This window comes from Stenella coeruleoalba (genome assembly GCF_951394435.1).
Source record: "Stenella coeruleoalba genome assembly, chromosome: 21".
NCBI classification, from domain to species: domain Eukaryota; kingdom Metazoa; phylum Chordata; class Mammalia; order Artiodactyla; family Delphinidae; genus Stenella; species Stenella coeruleoalba.
Genome location: NC_137167.1, coordinates 31,073,360 through 31,085,804, shown reverse-complemented (window position 1 = coordinate 31,085,804; position 12,445 = coordinate 31,073,360). Strand labels below are relative to the sequence as shown.

Here is a 12,445-nt window from a genome sequence, read left to right as displayed (position 1 = left end):
TTAACTTCCGCCAGTCTCCCCGTGTTCACCTGTTTCTTCACCTCCGTTTAGCCAAGTACCTATGAGTAAATACATTTGTGGATCTGAGGCATAAAATGACTTGCTTCTTCCCAGCTCCAGGCACATGGTTTTCAGCTCTGTCTCCTCTGATAACCCTTCTATGTATTTATCTTAAAATAAACATCAGTATCTTTCATCTACCATGCTCTCCTATCCTGTTCTTTTTACCTCTGTGCTCATAATACATTACCCCTACTTTAGGGTGAAGCTCTGGGGAGGAAAGCAGAGCTGTACGATTGCTTTGAATTTGCCAAATTTAACTGGAAGTTGAAAGATAAATTTTTCATTCATGACCGACTTGGTTTTAGCTCTGATGCCAATAAATATCGTTAGTAAACTTTAAAAAATGTGTGTAGAAGCATCAGCTCTATCGGAAAAACTGAAACCAACTAGATGACAGGTTTTGATGTTACTTCATCATACATTTGTCATGACCCATGACTGCTTATGCTCATTGACTGATACAAGAATCGACACATTAGAAATGTTATGTCTAATGATATTTTACCATCGCAAGGGGAAGGCTATATAAATTAAATATTTAATTCTCACTGATACTGAACTCATGGTCCTTACCCCTAAATTTTCTGTGGACTTTGTGGTTGTTGATTTTGGTTTTTCGTTTGGTACCCTTTTGCTTTGGGTCTTTGGCAAGCACCTCTGTCCTTATGTCCCTTTCACCTTTGTTTTCTGGGTGGCAGGACTTCTATTCTGATGAAATGGGGATAGTTGTAAACTTCTATTACTTTTTCTAGCCAATAAGAGGTTAGGGCCAGACAGGGTACGTGACAGTCCAGTAAGGCTCTGTGTAGTAGAGATACAGAGGTGGTGAAAGGAAGATCATTCTCCAGGGTCCTGGACTTTAGATCCCTGAGTTTGAGGAATAAAATGAATGGCAGCCTTATAGAGCTCTGCAATGCTTTTGATAACCTTTATGATGAGAGGCAAAAAGGAGCTAAAAGTGTAATGTTTCAGTTACAACATAATTCTGTGTTTCCTGTTCATGCCCCAAACTACTGACTTCAGAATGTATTTCTGAGGCCATGTGCTTTAATTCACTTTGCATTACCTCAAGGGGGAAAATGCAATTAAGTGCTTAAAAAACTTCCACTTAAAATATAATATGAATAGGGACTTCCTTAATCCAATATTTATTTATCTATCTTTTCATGGATAAACACTTGTTTTGTGACTTTTTATGAAGTCTGTGTGGATCAGACTTTCCTTTTTTCCTTCTTTCTGTCTTTCTTGTATTCCTGGATTTAAAAATTTTTTCCTATCCACACTTGATTTTTGAGTGTGAAAATAAGATAGAGAAAAATATTCAGATTAAAGTGTTGTGAATTTCCTGTGTTTACTATCTACCATTGACTTAACCTTGTCAAAGAGTTTAAATATTAAATGTTGAAATAGTTAAAATAAAAATCTTGTACTATTTTTCAATATTATTTTTAAAAAGAAAATTGTGTTTATTTTCTTATTCCTTGATTCAGTTTAAACAGGAAACTCTTTCCTAAATGATACCTGTGTCATCTTAAGAAAAAAAATACATCATTATCAATAATTACTTTGGGGCCATTTTAATAAGATTTGAGTTAAATTACATTTAAATATTTTTCTAACGTTTCTCTTTGGGTTTAGGAAAGCATTATTTATAGAGTTCTTCCGTGTCATGAAAAATGACAGGAAACTGATTTTAACCTATCCTACTCTTTCATTTATTCTTTGACTAAATTCCATATGCCAGCCTACAAAGGTAGTAGACAGTAGGCAATAAGATAGGCATGCAAGGGAGTAAATAAGAGTAAATAAGCTAGTGTTTGCAATGTCTGAAATAATATGGAGGAAACAAAAAGGTGCTGAAATAGTTTATGTCAATTAGGTTGACAGTGGATGGAAAGCTGCAGTAATTATGTGACCTTACAGTTGAAGCCTCAACGAAGAGAAAGCACCACCCGTGTGTAGTGCCTCGACATACAATTTTAGGAATGGAACAGATTTTTCTGAGGTTTTAAATTTGAAAAAAGCTTGGCATTTTGGAGATACCAATGTTCTATGACTGAGGGTGGGAATGGTATGAGATGAGATTGGAGCATTGATGGGAGTCAGATGCTCAGGGCCTTAGACTGGATTTTATCTGATGTCTAAGCCACCGAAACCTGGATGAGTGGCATCATTCCATCAATGAGTGTTTTTCAAGGATTCTTGTGATTTGTGGGTGGAGAGTCCATTGGAGGGGTAAACAGGGCAGCTGAGAAGATCAGTTACAAAGGTAATGCAATAAATCAGGCGAGAGATATTGGTGGCGGAAACTAGGAGGTCAGCAAAGGACATGGAGAAAAATTGCTATATTTTAGAGGTAAGATTATTAGTACTGGCTGATACATTATATTTAGGAGTAAGGGAAAGAGAGGTAAGTGTTAATTCCCAGACTCTTGAATGAGCAATAGGTTAGTAAGTTTTAATGAACTGGGAAAAACCCGGGAGGAAATGCATTTGGAGAGGAAATTCATCAATTCCGTTTTAGATGTGTTAAGAATGAGACCTTAAGAAACCTAATCATTTTTTCAGGGTTGGGAATGGATGACGATACTCAGAAAGGAGTGTAAGGAGGATGTAAGGGAACTATTTCTGAGCCCTGAGAACGCAAACATTCAGGATTATGTATCAGAGAAGTCAGCAAAGGTTATTGATAATAACAGCCACTAAAGGAGAAGGAATAGCAGAAAAGTGTGACTCAGGGAGAAACAGAACTCATGATTTTGGAATAAGAGCAGGTGATCCGCAGGACGGAGGTGTGAAGTATGGTGGGGTACAGAGGGTTCGCACAGAAGCTGTGGGAAGCCAGTTCCAGTGGGTTAATTGTGGGAGCCTTGACAAGTGATTAGGAGGTAGGAAAAGCACAGATACAGACAGAACATTCCAGAATGGAAGCTGTGAAGGAGAACAGAACAATGACAATAGCTCAGTAGGGATGTGGGCTTACACAGGGTTTTCTTCTGCTTGTTGATGCTTTTGTTTGTGTTTATTTTTTAAAATCTGGGAGAACCACAGTTTCCTATGCTAATAGGAACAGTACAGTAGAGAAAGAGCGAGAGAAAGGCTGAACAAGAGGAGTAGTGTTGCTAGAACAGGATGGTTCCAAGCACCTGTAGGGTTGCTAGCTTTTTGGTTTGGTTTGGTTTGGTTTGGTTTTTTTTGCGGTATGCGGGCCTCTCACTGTTGTGGCCTCTCCCGTTGCGGAGTACAGGCTCCGGACGCGCAGGCTCAGCGGCCATGGCTCACGGGCCCAGCCGCTCCGCGGCATGTGGGATCTTCCCATACCGGGGCACGAACCCGTGTCCCCTGCATCGGCAGGCGGACTCTCAACCACTGCGCCACCAGGGAAGCCCGGGTTGCTAGCTTTGGACAGGATGAGGAGAAACATTTTACTCGCTTTGTGTCTGAGTTGCTCTTTAATATCTGTTTCCTTTACGAAGTGTGAGGTAGGTTTGTCCGCTGAATGCAGGAGTGAGGGAATGGAAGTAAGTGGAGATGGTTTGAAATTAGCATGGGAATAAACCAGCATGGGATAAATGAACTGGTGGTGAGCACTGTTAAAGGAAGACTTATTCTGACACTGGCTAACACCCTAAGGAAGACTACTGAGAACTGCATCAGGGTTGAGCGGAGTTGTTTCTGAAGTAAGCAGCTGGGGATCTAGGAGTACCTGGCTTGATAAGGGAATGGCTGTGGTTCCCCCAAAACTGAGAGGTCCTGCCCCCAGAAAACATTCCAGATCCGGAACGCTGAACTCCACGTGGCAGCAGGCTCTCATCATTCTTCTAGCTCGGTTACCTACTGAGTGTGTTTGCTCAGCATACCCCACTACACACACACACTGTCACACAGACTCACACACACACTCACACACACGCACGCCCCTTTCAGAGCCAGAGTGCAACTGTGGTCCAAAATCAGTACCAAAGAAAAATAAGTAGTTGAGTAAATGAATTTATAAATAAAAGCATGCTTAGAATTTATGCTTTTGCTATTTTGAAAAAAAATCCTCGAATGGGTTTTAATTATAAAGAGAAATTTAAGAGCTCAAAGGTTAGTAAAAATGCAAAATGAAATTTTTGTGTTTTCAGACACAGTACTTCTGGTTAAATAAGTCAACTTTGCTTTACTCAACATTGTTTCATAGCAACAAATTCCCCCCACCCCCGCCGACACTTTGGTAAATAATCTGGAACCTTTTAGACATAGAAGCACATAAGGAACAAAAAATTTAATCTGGACGTAATTGCAATATACAAAACAGGTATGCCTTAAAATTAGCAAATTCTTTGGAAAAAAACCAGTTTTAGGATCTTATAATTAATATTCTCAGCCCTCAAAAAATTATATATCATTTCTAGCAGGTAAACTCAATGAAATCTTGGTTATAACTAGCATGCCTAGAACAGTCTTTGGCACAGAGTAGTCATTCAGTAAAAAGTTGCAAAAGCATAAAATTTTCCCTTTGGTATTTATTTTAAACATCTTATTAGGGACAAGTGACTGCTTAGTGTACCAGCCTTCTTCCTATGAGCTTTACCTTTCCAAATACTGTCTTATTTACATACACAGAAGCTTTGCACAATACATTTTAATATCTACATTTATAAATGGGAAACCAGAGGCTTGGGGTATTATTAATATCAGCATTTTCTACACTTATGAAAAACCTACTATAAATAAGCACTGGGCTATTTACATACTTTATTTCAAAGTAGCTCATTTTTACAGCAGTCGTCACATTTCACAGGGGAAAATGAGCCTCAAAGGTCACACTCATAGTAAGTGAAGGTGAGATTCAAACGCAGGTATATCTGTGCCCCAAACACATGTTCTTAGTGTTATTCTATATGAGGTATGTGTGGTTCTCCAAAACATGATCTGTCCTAGAAAAATCAGAATTCAGTTAGATATTTTGTTAGAAACGTATCTCTGTGTATGCATTATGTGATTTTAAGTACTGTGTAGACGTGGTGGGAGAAAACAAGATTTCACAAGGAACACAGGTTTTAAGTGAATAGGAATTAATGTTAAAGTATGCTTTAAGAACTGAACCTTTTATGGAGTTTAATGAATATCCCTTAATATAATTATTGCCCACATGTTTACTGCTATTACCACCACTACTACTATTACTAAGCTATTGCTATCCTTGAGTGCCTAATGTAAACCAATGCAGGGGACACGGGTTCGAGCCCTGGTCCGGGAAGATCCCACATGCCGTGCAGCAGCTAAGCCTGTATGCCACAACTACTGAGCCTGCGCTCTAGAGCCCATGCTCTGCAACAAAGAGAAGCCACTGCAATGAGAAGCCCGCGCACCGCAATGAAGAGTAGCCCCCGCTCGCTGCAACTAGAGAAAGCCCGCGCGCAGCAACGAAGACCCAACGCAGCCAAAAACAAATAAATAAATAATAAATAAATAAATTTTAAAAAAAGAAAAAGGACCAGTGGAACGAAAGTTCCAAAGCAGACCCAATGTAAATAGTCACATGATTCACAGCAAAGGAACGAGTGCACTGCTATGGCAAAAGTGTGGGCTTTTCATTAAAATTAGATGTGGGAAAAAAGAGAATCAGGACCTCAACCTCACACTATACTAAAACATCAAGTCTAAGTTAATCGTAGGTCCACGTTTGAAAAGTAAAATAATAAAGATTCTAGAAGACAACATAAGATAATATTTTCATGACTTTGCGGTAAAGATTTTTTTTTAATACACCAAAAGCACTGACCGTAAAGAAAAGTTCAAACATCATTAATATTAAGAATTTTACTTCATCAAAAAATATCATTGAGAGAGTAAAATTACAAGTTTCGTAGTGGAAGATGTTTGCAATACACATATTTGACAAAGAACCTGTATCCAGAATACATCTTACTCTTATAAATCAACAACAAATAAAACAGCCAACAGAAATGGATCAAAACCTTTTAATTGGCACATCTTAAGAGAGGGTAACCCCGTGTCCAAATAAAATGAAAGTGTTCAATGTCATCAGTCCTCCAGGCATTACTCATTAAAACCACAATGAGTTAGTATCCCATACTTAGGAGAGTGACTAAAGTTTAAAAACTGCTAGTTGTGGGCAAGGGCATGGAGCCAGGGAACAGCCCTCGGAAGTATAAATTGTCAGTTGGTGCAATCACTTTGGAAAATGGTTTGGCCGTATTTATAAATACATACCTCCTGAACTGTCAATTCTGTTTCTAGCTATGAAGTCCCCCAAATGCATACTTTGTCCATCAAAAGACAAGTAGGGGGCTTCCCTGGTGGCGCAGTGGTTGGGAGTCCGTCTGCCGATGCAGGGGACATGGGTGCGTGTCCCGGTCCAGGAAGATCCCACATGCCGCAGAGCGGCTGGGCCCGTGAGCCATGGCCGCTGAGCCTGCGCGTCCGGAGCCTGTGCTCCGCGACGGGAGAGGCCACAACGGTGAGAGGCCCGCGTACCGCAAAAAAACAAAAAACAAACAAACAAAAAACTAAGTATGTATTTTACATTTTAATTGTGGTATTTAATTTCATTTTAATTGTATTGATTCAAATTAAAAGATGAATGTAATTGTACCAAGAATAGTTAATTTGGGGAAAATTAATATTTTAATAGAAATTTAGCATATATAACTATATATACATATATATTTATACATATATAACAAGCCTAAAGGTTTTCTAATGCATATATTATGTGTGTATATATATATATTTATTTATTTATATAGGTAGATAGATAGACAGATATAAAGCAAGGCTAAAGGTTTTCTGGTGCATCTGTCCCACATGCCTACTCTGACAGGTAACCGATCTTGCACGCCACTTTGACAGGCTTATGCAGGCAGAGAGCTGGAGGAGCAGCTGCGGTCGGCGTCCAGTGTAGACGAGCTCATGACTCTGCTCTACCCTGAATCCTGGAAAATGTACAAGTGTCAGTTAAGGAAAGGTGGCTGGCAACACAGTAAAGAGCAGGCCAACGCCAATGCGAGAACAGAAGGGACTCTAAAGTTTGCCGCAGCACACTACAACGCAGAGATCTTAAAAAGTAAGTATGGGAAAGAAAATATATAGTAAGCTTCACATGTCAACCCAGGGAAAGCTGTCACTCTGGTCCTTTAATTTCAGCATTTGTGATACCACTGAATACCTTTAGGGCCGAAAGTAAATAAAACAACAAAATAAAGAATTATTTTCAAACTACAGAATTTTATGATTTCACTGTGAGTGGTTAAGATGATTTCTTGAAAAATAAAGACAGGGAGGTGTCTTTACAACACACTGTAATTTTTTTTTTAATTGAGGTGATGTCCCATCGGAAAAAATTTTAAAACATACAGATCAATTTTACACACTATACCAGTTTAATCACTTAAACATTCTGCATCATAAAAATAATTGCGCATAAATTTTCTTTAGCTTTGGATATAGAAACGTTTAATTTCTAAATCATCCAAAATCACCTTATCAACTGCTACTTGCTTCTGTGTTGCTTCGGGAACTTGCTTGAGAGCAGGACTTTGGTAAAGCTACAGCCACAAAAAATTATGGTGTTGCTCAAAATGCCACAGCATGAAGAGGTGGACACTTTTAAAACGTTAACTCCTTCCTGTTGTTGGATGTTAACTGCTGTAAAGGTTTGAGATTGCAAATTATTTTGAGAACAAAAGCAAACAAGCAAAATGGTTTTATGGTTGAATAGCAGTAGTTTATATCTTTTTTTTCCCCAAAACTTTATTTGAGGGGAAATAGGGGGAAAAGAAACTAGAACATTTAAGAAGTACATCATTTTTAATGCAGTCTTTAAAGAGTCAGCAGTGTTATAGGTAAAGCACTGACTCATTGGGAACAGAATTCCAAGAGAGAGCATGAAAGGACTAGATTTTGACTTTCCTGAAAAAGCTTAAGTACAGGATGCATGTCCCAGTTGCTGGAAAATACCCTCTCACTTCAAGTACCTATCACCAGGACACTACCGAGGTTGCCAGATCGCCTGCCTGAAAATGAGTTTTGAATTGAACCCAAAACCAAAGCCGTCCTCTCATTTACATCTCAGTTTAAAAAAGAAAAATTAAACACATTTATGTTTGCTCTGAGACGTCAAAATTGCTACGTATGATAGTAAATGAGCACGAATCTCTGTGGGTTTTATAAACATCTGTATGTTAAATGTTCGTTTTCTTAAGTAAAGAAAACCAAACATAAGGGCCGTAGAATCAATATTCTATTCTCATTTGGAGAAAGCGTCTGGATGTTAGCTGTTTTTTCTTTTAGAGAATACCTTTAGCTGCTCTGTTAAAGATTATATCCTATTCCAGTTCACAGGGCGATATAGGATCCCATCAACTCTTGCTCTAAAGTTATGCATTGTACTTAACTCTTCACTCTGAAATCAAATGTGAGTGGCTTCCAGCTGCTGTGGGTGTCTCCTCCTTGGCGGCTTCCGTGCGACTCACGGCCTTCCCTGTGACCCGACAGGTATCGATACTGAGTGGAGGAAGACCCAGTGCGTGCCGCGGGAAGTGTGCGTGGATGTGGGGAAGGAGTTCGGAGCAGCGACAAACACCTTCTTCAAGCCTCCGTGCGTGTCCGTCTACAGATGCGGCGGCTGCTGCAACAGCGAGGGCCAGCGGTGCACGAACACCAGCACCAGCTACCTCAGCAAGGCGGTAGGCCGGGCTCTGCGTGAGCCCTGCACCCGGGCGCCTTCATCCCTGCGGCCTTCAGAGGGCCTTAGTCCCGCTCACACTTGCTTGTCTTGTCTCTGGGGAACGAAGTTAACGTCCCAGTAGTTGGTGCTTTCCATGGTAGACCATCACCGAAAGAGTAATTGATGCTTCGTGAACTCTCTTTGCAGAGTGGCATCCAAGCCACGTTTTAAAGGTCAAATAGAAATGCTTATGCCGGTAGCGTATTCTGCAGAAAGTAATATTCATTTTAAAAAGATATTAAGATTTAAAAACATGATGCTGTTTTTATATTCAAGCCAAACTCTATCAAAGGCATGGCGGCCTTCTGAGTCTCTTGAAAAGAAAACGCTATCTTTTTCAAAGTTAGAGAAAATAAACATGAGGGATTTTGGAATTAAAATAAATTTTTTTGAATACCTTTAATTGTGTATATTTTAAAATAATTCAGTTCAGCAGTATGACATGTGTCCTAGACAATACTGTTTATTATTATGGTATTTGAGCTGTATTTAATCTTCTTTCACCTCCATGCTTCACAGAATTTAGGATTACTTTTATAATACATTTATGATGTTGCTATGATTCATTTTACCTGCTTCCTCCCAATTACCTGCTCATATGAAAAAAAAAATCGGGATTTGCCTATGCCATTTTTGAAGTCTGTCTGGTTTCTTGTTGGTTTATGTTTTCACATTTTGTTTGGATTTTTTCGATAGACTTGATACTTGCGATAATCACAATTCTTATAAATTCTGATCTGCATAGCAGTGGCTTTACAATGTGTAACAACGGAGTAGTTTTCATTTTAGCATTTCAAGTTTTTAAAGATGTGCAGAATTTTGGAGTTAAAAGTTTGAAGTCAGTTGGGAAGGAAGTACTTAGTCTTCCGAGTTCCGCTCTGGACACCCGCCTCTGACTCTACACACCCTCTTTTCTCACCTTCTCTTTCTGCCCTTCCTGGTGATTACTCCCAAATCTTTATCTCCAGCTCAGACCTCTCTCGTGGTTTCCGCACAACCAACTCAGCCTCGTGACTCAGCTTTCCCCAGACGGGTCAGAGTCAGCCTGTGTCACGCTGGAGTTACGGCCTGTCTCCCACCTCCACCCACCCTCACAAATAAACAAAAAAGTCAATGAATCTTTTTCTTTTTCCAGCGTTCTCTTAGTAGATGATGCCGTTCTTTTAGTTGGTCGGTCTGATTATTCTTGCTTTCACCAGAAGCCCGGTCAATAATTCCTGTTAACTCTACCTTCCAAACGTCTCTAGAACCTGTCTGTGTCTTCATTCTGCTGACTCCACTCTGATCTGGGCTGCATGCGTCAATCACCTGGGGCATGACGCATGGACCAGCCCACTAACTGAGGTCATACCTCCTCCCTACTTCCCTCCAATCCCTTTGCCACATTATAAGCAGTGAGTTTTTTCTCTTCTAAATGAGAAATCAGATGCTGCTCAAAACTCTCCTGTAACACTGCCCGTTGCGACGGAGCCAGCGTACCGCGAGGGTATTGATAAGCTGGCCTTCTCTGATTGGACTGCTCAGGCTAGCATCTCTTCCGATCGGTTGATACCAACCTTCTAAGTTGTGAAATGTTTTGAATGACGCTCCTCTTCAGGTGTCTTCTTTAGTGTAAATCCTTTAACATGGTTTCCTGGGCCCTCCATGATCTGGCTGCTACTTAAATCTGCAGCTTCAATCGTCTCTGCTCTTTCCCGCAAAAACTGCTTTCCACAAATACCCCAATTCCTTTACTCTTTAAATTATGTCAAAATCTCTTACCTCAAAGTCATTCCAATACTGCATCCTGGGTTTGAAACACCTCCTTACACATCACCACCACGTCCCCACTTATCAAGCTGATTTCTACACATCCTTAGGCCTAGACATAAACGTCGCTTTCACAGCATCCTGTCCTGTGCTCCGATAGCACCCTTTATTACCCATACAATAGAGCATCATTACCTTATCTGTCTGTCAGATTATTTTATTCCCCAGGCTCTAAACCCCGTGAAAGCAAAGGCTGTGTTTGGTTATTACCATGGGCCATAATAGCGCGGTAGTTGGCACGTAGTGAACGCTGGGCGCTAATTAAATACTTAAATAAAAGGGAACAGATTTGGAGTCAAAGGCAGAGTTTCGAATGGGCTGGTTTTGAAGCATCTGAGTGGTATTTAGGTGGAGATGCCAGAGGAAGACTGGGCATATAGTTCTAGAATTCTACAGCAGTGATTGGATCTCCAGCTATAGATTTGGGAGGAAACCTCGTGTTGATGAATGTGGTTTGAAGCCGTTACGTGGTTGCTACTGCTGAGAGAATTCTTGTCTCAGGAGAGAGATCGGAAGCTAATACCCAGGGAAAGCCAATATTCAGTCGTTGATATCCCGCCCATTTCTCCCTTTGATTTTGTAATATCATGCCCTTCTCCCACTCAGATTTATTTTTTAAGGTAAAAGCGATCATTTGAATTTAAATTCAATTAAGCAAATGTGGTGAAGCACCTACTAAGTAGTGTTTATCAAGGAGGTTTACAAACCAAGGAGAACAAGACACGAAATTCCTGATGGCACTGTTTTCATTTGCCTTTGACCTTTTTACTGATTTTGCAGCTTGTAAAAGCTTGCACTCAGGTAACACTCTTTCCTGAGTTTATCTGTTTTTTTATATTTTCCATAAAGTATAAATGGGAGCATGTGAAGATTGCTTTCAAACATAAAAGGAAGTTTCTTACCGACATTTTCTGAAGGGGAAAGAAAAGTGTTTTGTTCCAGAAATTCCAGACACATCTTTTGGCAGCAAGTCACCAGTTAGAACCACATAACAATGTACCTTAAGTAATGTAAAACCCAAGTTTTTAGTAGAAACTTCATAGAAAAATTTTATGGGGTTCCATGAAGGACAGGTTATCAGCGTGTGTGAGGAAGCCAGCCGTGAGTTGAAAAGTAAAACCACATGCACTGAGCATTCCAGAGTGAGCTAATCCATAACAACCACTCCGAAGTCCTTCCCAACTAATACCTAAGTGACTTTGAAAAGTTACCCAGATCGGATGTCTTCTTGACCTCTTCCCTAAACATATGCTTTAAGTGTATTTTCTCATGAGAAATTGTACGTTTAAGACACATCACCAAAAAGTAGAAAGTGGATTTTGCAGAACGTAAATTATTTGATGGCCAAAGTAGAAGCAGAAGAAAGTCATCTGTTTTTGAGCCAAACATATGGACAAAAAGTTATTTAAATGTTGGTATTGTTGTTGAATAGTGTCACTGAAGATAGGAATGAAAAGATAACTGCTAAATCTATGGGCTTTCCTTGGACATCTTGGAGTTAGAACTGGAGAAACTGTATGTGTTCATTAGTAGCAACTGAAGGAGCAGCTCAGTCTGGGCCCTAAACCTCCTTTCCTCATTCTGACGTACATGAACCACATTATTTAAAATTCTGTGTTGCTGTCTTAGAAGTAGCTGTTCTATGTTTGTGTTATCTTATAAAGAAATCATATGAGCATATAGACTAGCAAAAGCATGCCAGATCATATTGGAGTTCAAGTGTTTCCTAAAATTGTCTTTTACTGCAAGATTCACTTAAACCTAAGTAAAATGTACAACTCTGGAATGAAACTTAGAAGTATTATTTTGCACTGCCGACAGGGATAGTTCTTCCAT

General features: G+C 39.8%; 1 protein-coding gene across 5 annotated transcripts in view; it reads left to right on the top strand.

Moving 5' to 3' along the window:
- VEGFC (vascular endothelial growth factor C) overlaps positions 1-12,445 on the top strand; it is a 79,755-nt gene that overhangs the window by 41,386 nt on the left and 25,924 nt on the right. For 4 of the 5 annotated variants that reach the window (XM_079909293.1, XM_079909296.1, XM_079909297.1 and 1 more), the window contains 2 exons: positions 6,925-7,138; positions 8,569-8,759. In XM_079909293.1, coding sequence (XP_079765419.1) covers positions 6,925-7,138; positions 8,569-8,759 — 405 coding nt within the window. Of the gene's footprint in view, positions 1-6,439; positions 6,533-6,924; positions 7,139-8,568; positions 8,760-12,445 lie in introns of those variants that run through there. The other variant, XM_079909294.1, reaches the window with a different exon arrangement.